This window comes from Periplaneta americana, chromosome 1, assembly GCF_040183065.1.
Source record: "Periplaneta americana isolate PAMFEO1 chromosome 1, P.americana_PAMFEO1_priV1, whole genome shotgun sequence".
NCBI classification, from domain to species: domain Eukaryota; kingdom Metazoa; phylum Arthropoda; class Insecta; order Blattodea; family Blattidae; genus Periplaneta; species Periplaneta americana.
In genome coordinates, this window is record NC_091117.1 from 52,453,575 (window position 1) to 52,467,907 (window position 14,333).

Genomic DNA, 14,333 nt, shown 5'->3' on the forward strand with positions numbered 1-14,333 from the left:
ATGGAGAAAGTTACACAACACAGAACTGCACGCATTGTATGCTTCACCTGACATAATTAGGAACATTAAATCCAGATGTTTGAGATGGGCAGGGCATGTAGCACGTATGGGCGAATCCAGAAATGCATAGGCTATAGTGTGTTAGTTGGGAGGCCTGAGGGAAAAAGACCTTTGGGGAGGCCGAGACGTAGATGGGAAAATAATATTAAAATGGATAGGAGGGAGGTGGGATATGATGATAGAGACTGGATTAATCTTGCTCAGGATAGGGACCAATGGTGGGCTTATGTGAGGGCGGTAATGAACCTGCGGGTTCCTTAAAAGCCAGTAGGCCTAAGTAAGTAAGTGCATTAATTTTTGTGCGAGATCGTGCGTATTTGCTTGTTTTCAGCACAGAACCAATACGCGGTAAGTGTGAAATACCACATTCAGTATTCCCAACGTAACACACATAACAATTTCCGTCTTCTTACCGCTTAAGCGCGACATTCATTTTACTGCTTTAGGCTTTTAACATATTATTTTTAGAGACGTTTAACATAGTAATAATTATAAATTGGAAACTTAATTATTGTTTTTAAATATTTGCAAAAATTAAGTAAAGTCTACTACTCCGTGAAACTTAGCCTATTGCATTCCTGATACAAGTAACATTAAGGAAGCCGTGAAAAAATCAACAAGATTCCAGATGCCGATGTTATTACTGCAATATGTTATATAAATAATATTGTTAAAATATTAAAATGAAAAATAGATCATTACATAACCTTACCGTTTGTTTTAAGTTCGCATTTATAGACTGGGGGAAGAAAAAAGACAGACGTATATCACGGCCTGCTGGAGTAGGCTATAGTAAACACAGAAAACATTTTATAGCAACAATGTTGAAGAAAGATATTTTGGTTTTCCGAAGTTGCCGTCATTAAACAGAAACCAAGATGGAGATTTCATTGCAACTAATTAGAAATTCCTCTTTCAGGTATGTAATAAACGATCTTCGCACAAAATAATGTACGATACACGAGCGGTAGGCCTATGTTTGTTTTCATGTTCTCGGAAATTTAAAAGGCTCAACTACGTTTCGCTTTTTCAATCTTTTCCTCGACCATGAAAACGTCAACATACCGCTCTTATAACGTATATTACTATTGTATTTGTGTATTATAAAGGCATCTATACTCGAACACAAGCTTTGCTCATAGGCTGTTCCTGATTTTTTTTATACTTTGTATAATTAATTTAGTATAAATAAATATCAAATATCGATATTATTATTATTATTATTATTATTATTATTATTATTATTATTATTATTGTTGTTGTTGTTGTTGTTGTTGCTATCATCATTATTATCATCATTTCCCTATAGCTACATGTTTTTCCCCACACATAAAAGATACAAAGTCCATACGCCTGTCATGCACGCTATTCCTCAAGATTTGAATATACATAAATAATCGTGGTTTTCCCAAGGCTCAGAAACAGGATCGTATCGAATCGCACACCCGCTGAGAGGCGGTCGAGCCCGCCCACTCCTGCCATTGGCCACGAAACCCGCCAGTCAGCTAGAGCAGTGGGCGGAGCTACTGTGTGTCCACACAAGGAGGTGTGTTGTAGAAAGTGTAGCGCGGCGCTATTAGGGAACTGAGCTTCCTGCTGCTTTTAGTTGCTTAGCGACGTCGGGAGAGTCGTGTGGCTGGTGCACATACCTCTTGTGCTCCGTGAATCTCGTTCACCCGCACCTCGTTCGCTGTGGTTATCGCTCGCCGCTGCCTCAAGGATTTCGCATGATATTGGTCTGTGATCGTGTGATGTGCTGGTAGTTCCCACTTGCGACAAGACTTCACCCACGACGGAACTGGGAACTAGCATAGTGACTATCGCAGACGACGGGGGCGTAAGATGACAGTGACCAATTTTGGCATGATGCGACCATGCTTCACTGGATACCCCTTTCAAGGTAAGACTGCCACTTTTAATACAATAGGCCTATTTAATTTATATTGCTTAAGATGTGTTGTAACGCCCTATCCCTGTCATGTTAAATTACGGTTTTACGCATTAGTGATAGTAAATGTGAAATGTCTCCAGCACAAATGCCGTTTAGTATTTTTATTTTTCACGCGTTCTAGATTGATAATTTAGTACTTTTGAATTTGCGACAAAATGCGAAAAGTGTCTGAAAATTGCGATATGATCCCCCCCCCTTTTTTTTTGCGAAATATACGAAAAAATGTAGGCCTATAAAAATGGTTCATTTAAAAAAAAAATTGAGTCATCGGTGTAGCTCAGTCGGCTGAGGCGCTTGCCTGCCGATCAGGAGTTGCGCTCAGGTTCGGGTTCGATCCTCGCTTGGGCTTATTACCTGGTTCGATTTTTTCCGAGGGTTTTCCCAACCGTAAGGCGAATGCCAGGTAATCTATGGCGAATTCTCGGCCTCATCTCGCTATCACCAGTCCCATCGATGCTAAATAACCTAATAGTTGATACAGCGATCGTTAAATAACAAACTAAAATAAATAAATAAAAATAAATAGGCCTAAATGTGTGGTTTCTGCCAAAAAAAAGTGAATTCAGTAGGGCCTGCTTTTGAATTTGCGACAAAATGCGAAAAATGTCTGAAAACGCGGTAGGCCTATGATTTTGTTTTTTGTGAAATAAATGAGAAAGCGTAATAAAAATGGTCGGCTAAGGCGTTTGCCTGCCAATCAAGAATTGCGCTCGGACTTGGGTTCGATCCCCATTTGGGCTGATTACCTGATTGGATATTTTTCCGAGGTTTTCCCAACCATAAGGCGAATTTTAGGTAATCTATGGCGAATTCTCGGCCTCATATCGCTATCACAAATCCCACTGACACTATATAACCTAGTAGTCGATATAGCATCGTTAAATATCCAAGTAAAAATAAATAAAAATGAATAAATGTGTGGTTTCTCCCAAAAAATCAATTTAGTAGAGTCTACTTTTGAATTTGCGACAAAGTGCGAAAAGTGTCTGAAAATGCGATATGATTTTCTTCTTCGCGAAATAAATGAGGAAGTGCATGAAATGGCTCCTTTCAATAAATTTGCGGTTTCTGCCGAAACAAAAAATGTTTTTAAGTCTTGTGTTTACTGTAGGACTACATGGCAATTCCGTCTCGAGTGTGGATGATGGTTTCCAATAGAAATAAATGATATGCTGGACAAACGTGTTGGTGAAAACATTAAGAGATTGTGTTACAGTTTACGTCTTGCATGGGAAGGTGTGCAGCAAAACTTCATTCACACATGGTTATGAACGAGACAAACTTTTCTTCGAAGAAATGGGCAAGCTCTTTAACCCACCAAATGCAGGCAAAACAGTGTTGTTGACAGAACGAAGTTACTCCTATGCACGAAATATATGTTGCCATTTTGATAGTACACCTAGCTACTACACCAGATGAATTTGTAGAGAGTATTTAATATTTCCATATACAGTTGCGTCAAAACATCAGGAATGTCAAGAACATTGACTGTGTTCAGATGTTGGCAAAAGAAATTATTTCCCTTTGTCCCTGCGGCCCTGAAGTTTATACTGGCCCCAACAAAACTTAATCGTATTGATGCTGGAAGATTTTTTCAATAGTTGTCTGTGGCAGATATTAGGCCTACAATATGCATGTTTAATCAGTAGTCAGAAGGCTGGTTGGAACCTCATAAGTCACCAATAAGGCATCACTTACGACGCAACTAAGTCAGGAGAAAATGGGGAAGGTGGATGCCAGTTCCTTTTCCCCTCCATTGCATACATCACTGACTAGTAACATATTACACTAATCAGTCTTCAGATGTATATACAAACAATATTGTTCTTCTTCTGACACATATCGTCAAGTGAGATGTACTGTCTGATAAATAGATGTACATATCAGCCAGAACCTCAATCAGAGGTAAAATAGGCCTGTGAGATCTAGAATGAAAGAAATCCCAAGCGATATATGTGCAATGTTAAATTTCAATGACTAATATGTTTAATTAATTATTTCATAACGTATTATCCTCGATTTAGGCTAATCTTTTCACGTCATTAGCCTACAATGTGCTACATTTAAAAACAGTAAATTCTACAAATTGATAAAATTAAAATATTCAAAATGCCATTTTTTAAATTATAAATGCTAAAAAAAAAACAGAACTCTCTTTGCATTTTCTCAGCTTATATTAAACATATAGGCCTAACATATGTAGTTGTATTAAGTGTATATACACGCCTACCTGGCTGAGTGGAAGAGAAGGCCTCAAGGACTTAACTCTGCCAGTTAAAATAAAATTATTATTATTAGTCTATTATTATTATTATTATTATTATTATTATTATTAGGCCTATTATTATCATTATTATTATTATTATTATTATTATTATTATTATTATTATTATTGCTGTGTACGATTTGAATTTAATCGATTAATCGAGCTTTGATCGATTTGAAAAAAGCTTAAATAGGAGTAGGTTATAGGTACAGTAATACACAATTATTGTTAAATTTAATTCATGTTTGGTGATAGGTCTAAGCATACGTATAAAATGTAGTAAGCTTATATATGTATATACTGCATCGTTGTAATTATTGTAAAATAATACTATTTTAGTTATTTACTAACATATTTATTATGTGGGCTTATAATTTGTGTAAATTCTCCGGGGATTTTTGAGACAAACACAAATTTTAAAAAAGTATGAAGACTCACCTAGTTAATACTGCTTCATTCATGATTTTAAACATGTCAGTACATTCACATACTCCGAATTAAATGCTGCTCTACGTTTAGTAACAATGTTTCCTGCATCACTAAACACGAAAATTTATTTTTCTCTCAAGCACTTCTCCACAATCGTTCAACTTAAATCCAAACGTTTCACCGAGTTTATTTCTCAAATTCTCATAGGCCTATGACATAATGGAGTTTTCACTTTTTTCACAGACCACAGAAATCTGATTTGTTTTTTTAGAAAACTAAACACACCGGTTTCCTCTAGAAACTCAGTGAAGAAACTGCAACAGAACAGCAGAATGGTCCCTATTGTAATCGGGTTACAAAATTTTAGAAAGAGAAGAATACACGTAGTTACTCTCTCACTTGCACACAATGTAATCATAGCTATGGGATGAGAGGGGCGAAATCCAGAAAAGTATGTATTTTATATGCTAGGAAGACGAGCTGACAAACTTAATAATTTTTTTCTGAAGTGTTTCTGCAAAGATTTGCACTATGCTACCTGCTTTCTAGTTACAAAATATCGGTATTATCGTATTTGAAGTAATCAGTTTCTGAGAGACGAATATTGTCGGAATTTTTATTACGAGTTTACATTAACAAAATAATAATTAATATCAAGTACGACAGATTGATTTTAATCTACTTGATTATTGGATTAAATATTTTTGATCGATTAGTCTTACAACAGAAATTGATCGATTAATCGATCAGATTAATCGATTAAATCCCACTATACTTATTATTATTATTATTATTATTATTATTATTATTATTATTATGTCTAATAAATTTGTACACGTTGTTTACTGTTTTCAATTTTAACACAGGAGTTTTCTCTTACAATTATTATTTTCAAAGATAAAATTAGGGTCTAACTTATAAAGTGAATAATTATTTTTAATTTGTAATAGCCTATAATAGATTAAGTAAAAATTATAAGGTTACCTAACATAATTCCATTAACAATACAAAAAACTCGGGTTAAAATAGACGAAAGTACTGATAGAAATGTGATAAAAATTTCTGCTCCTTTCCAACAGTAAATACTGAGAAAATGAGTCATAAAGTGAAGAAAATTTAATGTTAAAGGGACAGACAATGCGTTCTGTAGGCCTACTCCGTTAAACATTTCATAATAGAACTTTGTCACAGCGGTTTTTTTCCGGATATTTTCAGCTTTATATAGTAATTTTTTTCATTGCAGTTGAAAATAAATCTTTTCCTTTTGTTATAAGTTTATGATATAATAATATCTGAATGTCTTGTGTTAATTTATCAGTTGTCCATACATTACTCAGCGCCTTTAATGAGTTTAATGTGTCTGAAAATTTAAAATATACTGTAGTGATTCTCTAATAGGCCTAGGCATTTGCATATAACTAACATGAAAAAATTGAAAAGGATTCTGATAACTTAACAGATATTATTTCGTTTTCAGATATCACTGCACATCCACTTCCATCACTTGATTTAGAACTATCAGTATGTTTATAAATTTCGATGTGGTTAGTGTCTCCTAGTCTCATTAGGCCTAAACAAATATCAGAATATTTATGAAGAAAGAAATTAGAAATTCTGTTATTAAAGATTATTGCCAAAATGTCAATTATTGATTACCTGTACTAAGTTTACTTAAAGGGTTAGGTATAGCTTACAGCAATACAATTTTCCTCCATTACTGTATCTTGTACAATAATGAAAATTCGTATGTGTAAAACACTGTCCTTCTGCTATATATGAAAGAAAATATTTTTACGATTAAAAAAAATTATTTCTATATGTTTTTCAAAATTCAAAATGGTGGCACCTCACTGTGCAGTGATGAATTGTTTCAATCATAACTCTTAAACTTGTTAACTTTTTCATGTTATCTCTCTTTTATTTTATTGCTGAAACTCATGTTTACAATAATCATGCTCTTTCAATTACATTCCTTAATAAATAATTTTTTTTATTTTGTGTTAGAAGAAAATACTGATATTTGACCATTTTTTTAAATTAATTTATTTTTTATCAGGCAATCTAGACCAGGCCTGCACAAGATTTGCGCTCTCCGAGGCGGCTCACAACTCATGAACGGAATGCAGATGTTAACTGCGCTCTGTATAAGGGTGGACTGGAAGAAGGGGTGATCTCGTACAAAATATACACAAAAGGAAGTAGGCCTACTATTACGAGTGTTTATGAAATGAATTCCCGTTCAGTGTTTGCAAAATTATCTTGGACTAGGTATTATTAATTAATAAATAAATATTTATTTTACAGAAATAATAGAAATTCTATAGCTACTTAAATGTACAATATCATTTTGTTATATTTTTTATTTATCAGTACATCAAAACGAGGTTCTATGCTGTTGGCAGCTGAAAGGAACAGTAGCCTACTGATCGTAATGAAACGTCAGTTACAGATGTTCGATGTCTGCCTTTATTAAAGTTGATTATAGGAAACAGTTGCTCACAAATATAAATGTTGAGCCAAACATAGCAATAATTTTCACAGCCAGCCTGTATAGTCGTGGATATTATTACTAATGTTTAGTCTTGTAAAACTCAACCAGGCTATTAGTATCATTCAAACGATCTTTAGCCCTTAGGTCACATTGAAGATCAATAAGTTCGAGCTGTAAATCGTTAAATGTTAAATGTTATGTTCCGTCTTATAGATTCCTCCATACTGTACTGTAGCAATAGGTAAGCAATGTGAAACAGTTATTGAGAATACACACTGCACTCCACTAGATAGCTGAGTGGTCGTTTCCCTCTCCTCTACCTATAGTAAGTCTATGTCATTCTGACGTTTCTTCCTCTCCGTTTCGGCGAGCGGTAAACACCGCTCTCCCGCTCCGAAGGAGCGCGCGCGCTCGTTGAGCGCTGTTTGTGCAGGTATGATCTAGACCATCAAAGGCAGAGAAGTGATTTTGCATCATATTGTAAATATGGCATGCATAAATACACACAAAAATTTCATCACAATGTCGGATAGTTTTCTAGTTATGAGGGAAACAATTTATCACTGCACAGTGAACTGCCACAATTTTGGAAAAAAAAAAAATATATATATATATATATATATATATATATATATATATATATATATATACTTTTTTATATAGCATAAGGACAGTGTTTTTACACATACTAATTTTCATTATTGTACAATGTACAGTAATGGAGGGAAAAATGTGGAATATTTCCAGAATGTTGCTGCATAAGCTATAGGCCTACCTAACCCTTTAAACAAAACTTATGTGGCATACAAAAACGAGCAGCTCTCAAAACCTTAGTCCAAACATGTGCATATCCACTCTCACATCATTACGGAAATATTCCAAATCTGTATTTTCATTGAAATACAAAAAATGCATTATAGGCCCTAACGTACTGATTCTTGATATAACTTAGTATGAAGACAAACGAAAGTTTATGTGATGATATAGCAATCAGAGTTATGCTTTATTTTCCTCTTAAAAATATGTTTTCCTATTATTTGTATACTAGATCTTTTCCTTTCTGTCCACTACAGTTAACGTAGGCCTACAAATTATTTCTGCATGAAGAATTGAAAATCCTTATAGCTTAAGACTAATTTTATACTGGAGTCACTATCGTTTGGAATTACAGTGTACAAGAATATCTGTGCCACTAAGTAATAGATTCGGGAACCGGTTTGTGTTCAGAATTATGTATTGAAGGCCTTGCGTCGAGATCGGCACCCACACAGGAAGTCTACAGACCATGCCGCAGGTGGATAGCGAGGTAAACGTAGACTATAATCTGAATATTATGAAGAAAGTTCTTTGAAGGAACGACAACAGTGCGAAGCGTTGTATGAGATTATAAATCGCTGATAGGCCTAACTCTGTTCGAATACCTGCAGGTCCACATGGAATTTGTGGTGGACAAAGACTGTTCTTGCTGGTAAGTTTTTAAGAGATATTTCCGGTTTTCCTACAGATAGACTATTCCATCATTGTTCCACTAGTAACAATAATCATCTTGCGAAGCTATGTAGCTTATATCGCTCCCGACGAAGAATAATTTAGGTGGCGCGGACGACAAAGAATAGGTGACGCGAACAACAAAAATCAGGTGCCTTCCTCTTAGTCTCCACTTAGGCTATGATCCATATCTTAATGTCGTCTATCAGTTGATATCTTCTTCTGCCCCGAACTCTTCTCCCGTTCACCATTCCTTCCAGTGCATCTTCAGTAGGCAGTTACTCTTCAGCCAGTGACCCAACCAACTTCTTTTCCTCTTCCTGATCAGTTTCAGCATCACTCTTTCTTCATCCATTCTTTCCAACACAGCTTCGTTCCTTATTCTGTCTGTCCATTTCACACGCTTCATTCTTCTCCATATCCACATTTCAAATGCTCCTATTCGCTTCTCTTCACTTCGTTGTAATGTCCATGTTTCTGCCCCATGCAATGCCACACTCCACACAAAACACTTCACTAGTCTCGTCCTTAGTTGCTCCTTTTTCTATTAAAAGCTTCCTTTGTCATTGCTATTCTTCTTTTGACTTCCTGGCAGCAGCTCATGTTACTGCTTAGCCTATAGTACATCCCCAGTATCTGAAGCTGTCCACTTGGTCTACTGCCTCATTTACAATTCGCAAGTTTACCTTCTTTATTTTTTTCCGACAACCATGGTCTTTGTCTTGTTGACATTATCTTCATCTCATAGCCTACTGCTCACAGCTGTGATTAGCTCTAGTAGCATATCCCTTAGTATCGTCTGAACAATAACATAGGCCTATGAAATTAATAATCTTTTTACATTTAAAATAAAAATTTCGTAAAAGAATCAAAGATTTCGCACAGATACAAAATTTACAAAATTTTGCGTTATTTCGGGAGTATAATATTTACGATATTTTGATCTGGAATGACTTGAACTATAAAATTTAGGTCTATGCTTTTATGAGTTGAGAAATCGTACTTTGCGAATCCATGGTTTGCGAAAACTAGGTATCTCTATACCTAAATAAATATAGGTGTTTTTATTTAGCTTACGAAAGTTAGACCTAATATAATAACTTATATTCGTTCATATAACAGGCCTGTGTCAAGAAATACAAGACAGCGGGCACTATAAAATATTAACTATTCTAGGTTGGAAAATTATACCGATTTCCAAATGAATTAAACTGGAAATGAACGTGTGATAGACTTAGACCTCTGACTCAAGGCAGCCACCTGCCTTAGCGGCAGCGACTTTTGCACCTGTAGGCTATAGACTGAATCCAGGCCTTCAAGGAAGACTTGAAAATGAACGCGTAGGTGTACGTGCGGAAAACGTACAGACTGTGTACCGCGCTAATCTTCGAATTCTTCATTAATCAAAGTGTTTCAATGCACTGGCCGTCGAGAAGCTAAAATAATATTGAGGTCATCATATTAGTTGATAAATACGAGAAAGCTGGAGAGAACAATTGAACAATAAAATCACGTTTAAATATTAGAATATTTCATAATTGAGAACGTATTAAGAGAGAGATTAGGCTCAAGGTAACATCATTTTTAACAGTAGATACGTTCCACTTGTATAGGTCTACACACAAGATGAAGAGTAACAGATTTGCATGCTGGGTTTGGGTGAATTCGGATTTTGTGGTGTACAAAAGCCGTGACAGGCAGACTATTTTCTTCGCCTTCTGATATTAGAGTATTTTTAAAGCTATAAAAAGAGTGGATCGAAGTCATTTCTACATTATGATCGTTATTTGATTTTTATATACGTGCTGAATCCACTGGAAAAAGAGGGAAATGAGGACCTTGTGATTGGTGATAGAGGTGAGATGTGATAAGATAAGATACTGAAGAGATGTATAACACGAGGTTAGAAGTAAATATACGAGATGAGATATGAGACATGAATGAGAGTCCCTATATGAAACAGATATAGGTAACTTATATAATGAGATGAGACAAAGTACAGTACAGATACGTAACACGAGATTAGAGATAAATGTATGAGATCAGATTTGAGTCATGTATGAGATGAGGTGATAATATGAAACACGTATAGATATGTGATAAGATGAGAGCAAATTTATAGAACAAATTTATGACACGAGGTTAGAGATAAATGTAGATCTATCAGATAAGATACGAGGCAGATGTATAAGATGAGACATGCGCAAATGTATGAGATGAGATATACAACATGCGATATATGAGATCTGACAGATTTATATGAATATCAAATAACTGTATGATTTTAGAAAGATAAGTATGAGACATGTATGATATGATCTGAGAATGAGACAGATACATGATATTAGGCCTATATGAGACAGACTGTGATGAAATGAGACACATAGGCTAACTTATGTGATAGGATATGAGACAGAGACTATTATGATGGGACATGAGACAGATATATGAAGAGATATGAGACAGACATGTGATGAAATATGAGACATTATGTGATGAGATAAATTTCGTAACAGAAGTAAACACGAGATTAAAGACAAATATATGAGATGAGATATGAGAGATGTATGAGTTGAGATGCATTGTTTTCTTCACCTGACATAATTAGGAACATTAAATCCAGACGTATGAGATGAGCAGGGCATGTAGCACGTATGGGCGAATTCAGAAATGCATATAGAATGTTAGTTAGGAGACCAGAGGAAAAAGACCTTTGGGGAGGCCGAGACGTAGATGGGAGGATAATACAAAAATGGATTTGAGGGAGGTAGGATATGATAATAGAGACTGGATTAATCTTGTACAGGATAGGAACCGATGGCGAGCTTATGTGAGGGCGGCAATGAACCTGCGGGTTCCTTGAAAGCCATTTGTAAGTAAGTATGAGTTGAGATATGATACATATATGAGATGAGAGATGAGACAGACGTTTAATATGAGATACTATGCGACAGATTTATAAGATGAGATTCGATATCTATAACCGTGTTAGTCACCTTTCAGGGTTAGTCCATCCCTTGCCACAAGGAGGAGGTACGGTTGAAAATTTCCCTTCATGAGATATGAGACCTAAAAGACATTTCCCAATAATTAAAAAAAAATTTCTAGTTTTAACTATAGGCTGTAGAATGCACTGTATTGTATGATAACTTACACGAAAAATGACAATGTAGAAAATTAATTAAATAGATTTAGGAAATTGATGGTTAATCTTAAACGAATGCCATTTAAAAAGTATGTTATAAAGTAGGCCTAATGACTGTTTACAGTGTTAACATACGGGTCTGAAACGGGGACACTTCATCATATATTAATATTTTACATCGATGCTTTGCTGACTATGGTTATATTCCTTTTTTCTGTTTCCATGGTGATATTCCGTATGATACATTCTCTTAATTCTGTGGCAGTTTTATTGTGAATGCTAACAATCCACAATTTCTCACAAAACACGCTATAATTTTTGTTTCAACTAGCTATTATTATTCCCTCCACTTCCATCGCAAACATCAAAGCCGTAAGCCTACATGTTGACGGGCGTAAAACTACAGGGACGGAAGTGATGTAGATCAGTATCTTGTAGAGTGATTAGTATAATTTACCAGGTCTGACAGTTGCCTAGCTGCGGAATTTTTAACACAAAACGGACGTCATAGACATTTGTTTCTTCCTTTTGAGGAGAATTTTTTTGTAAGAACTTACGTGGTATAAACAACGGTGAAGACTCGATTTTACATAGTGCAATATTCTACATTGTTTTACACAATGAAGACTGATTAATTCGACGCTGGGTATTAAATTCGAACTAGCTATTTCCCTTCATATCCCCCCTTAAGGAGAGACTCCACTGAAAATCATTAAAATTTTCCAAAACATTTTTATTGGATATTTCACTTATTTAGAATTAGGGTGTAAGCTAGAAAATAAATAATTGTCGCAAAATTGCAGAAATATAAAATTATATTCGTGCAAATTGCGAAAAGCTTGTGCAATATTATAAATAATTGTAATAAAAAATAAAAATAATAAAGTATGCAGAAACAAAAAGTTATATAAGTTAATTTGTTTCTTGGAGTTTTATTATTTTCAATTCATCTTATCACACTCTAGATATACTTATGTAAGTAAATCATTAGACGTAGGTATGTTTAGAATCAATTACTGCTGAATTTACATCACATTAAAATCCGTTATTTTATGAGCACTCTAAAGATTGAAATTATTTACGAGTAGGCCCTTCAATATTTATTATTAGCAGAGTGTTAACTCTTTTTACTGAAAGGCGGTTTGTAATTCCAGTTTCTACAAGATTCATGCAACTAAATCCTCGCTCACAATTTACAGTATGCGATGAAATAAATTATATAATCAATTGGAAAAAAATTGTTCATTTAACTTACATCAATTCTTTGAAATCAGTTCCTGGACATCTATTGCTCAATACCTTTTGAACACTGCCCATGCCATTAGCATTTCACTTAAATTCAGATTAGTTCAAACACATCTCTGATTTCATTTTCTCCATTACCGTCTTTGTTTCTGAAGTCCAATGTGGTTGTCGCATTTTTGTACATTTACATTCAAAGTTTGTTGCATTTTTAGAAGTCGAGTAGCAAAATGTAACAAATGCGACTGTGGCTTAAACTCTGTTTAGAATCTATATTTTCATATCCCAAATCCATTTAGTTCAATTCTGATTACAAATATGTTTATTTTTTTAATTAAGGCTGTAAGGGGGCGTGGTATTTGAAGAGTTGTCAAAATTATTTTTTCACCAAAGAATTCTTTCTTACAAATTTCTGATTAAAACCTAGCAACTTTTTATTCTAAAGGTAGTTCCCTGAAATTGCTAGATGAATGTAGTGGTGGAGCATTTTAATTTACATAAATATTCATTTTACTTTCAAATCCATTTTCCTTAAGTTTATTTTTCTTGATTCAACACTAACTTTCTTCATGCCAAATATTAATCAATCTGGATGGAATTTTTATTGCTAGTATTTATGAGGTATCTGCAAGTTTTTATGATGAGAAATGCTGCTGGTTTATTTTATTAACATTTGTTCATAAATTATAGGACAAATAACATTTTAAAAAGTTCAAAAATATTTTTGAAGGTGAATAAATAAAATATTTCATAAAATGAATGCCTAGAAATGTTTCTCTATGTCTTGTGAATGTAACCGAAAAAAGAAGCTTAAAAATGGAGATCTTCTACTAAAACTTGAGTCTGAAAATATTTCTAAAAAAAAAAAATAAAAAAAAAATAAAAAATCAAAAGTCAAAAGCATTTGGGAGTTCAAAATTTGGATTTTTCTACTCTTTTACATAGTAGGCCTAAACATGCTCTCAAAATTGGGTTGAAAATAAATAATTGGGAAAAAAGTTGTCATTTTTAGTGAAGTGTCCCCTTAAATGGATTATTTTCCAGAGCCATATCGTCCAAAAACTCCTTGGGGTGATTTAATGTCCACAATCGATTCGCTCTCCTCAAATTTCTTAAACAGTTTCTGATAAGGCGCATTTCGTCAACCGAAAATTCCATGAAGTCTTCGAACTGTTTCTACATAACATTCTCCATAAGAAAGACTACCTTTAATGTGTTTTCTCAATAGCAACGCGTTATTCCTTCGTATAGCACTCTATAA

The 14,333-nt window shown here is 34.4% G+C and overlaps 1 protein-coding gene across 1 annotated transcript in view; it reads left to right on the forward strand.

Moving 5' to 3' along the window:
- The first annotated feature begins 1,657 nt into the window (after positions 1-1,657).
- LOC138695364 (protein gooseberry-like) overlaps positions 1,658-14,333 on the forward strand; it is a 213,486-nt gene continuing 200,810 nt past the window's right edge. Inside the window, exon 1 of the mRNA XM_069819785.1 lies at positions 1,658-1,960. Coding sequence (XP_069675886.1) covers positions 1,903-1,960 — 58 coding nt within the window. The 5' untranslated portion in view covers positions 1,658-1,902. The remainder of the gene's footprint in view (positions 1,961-14,333) is intronic.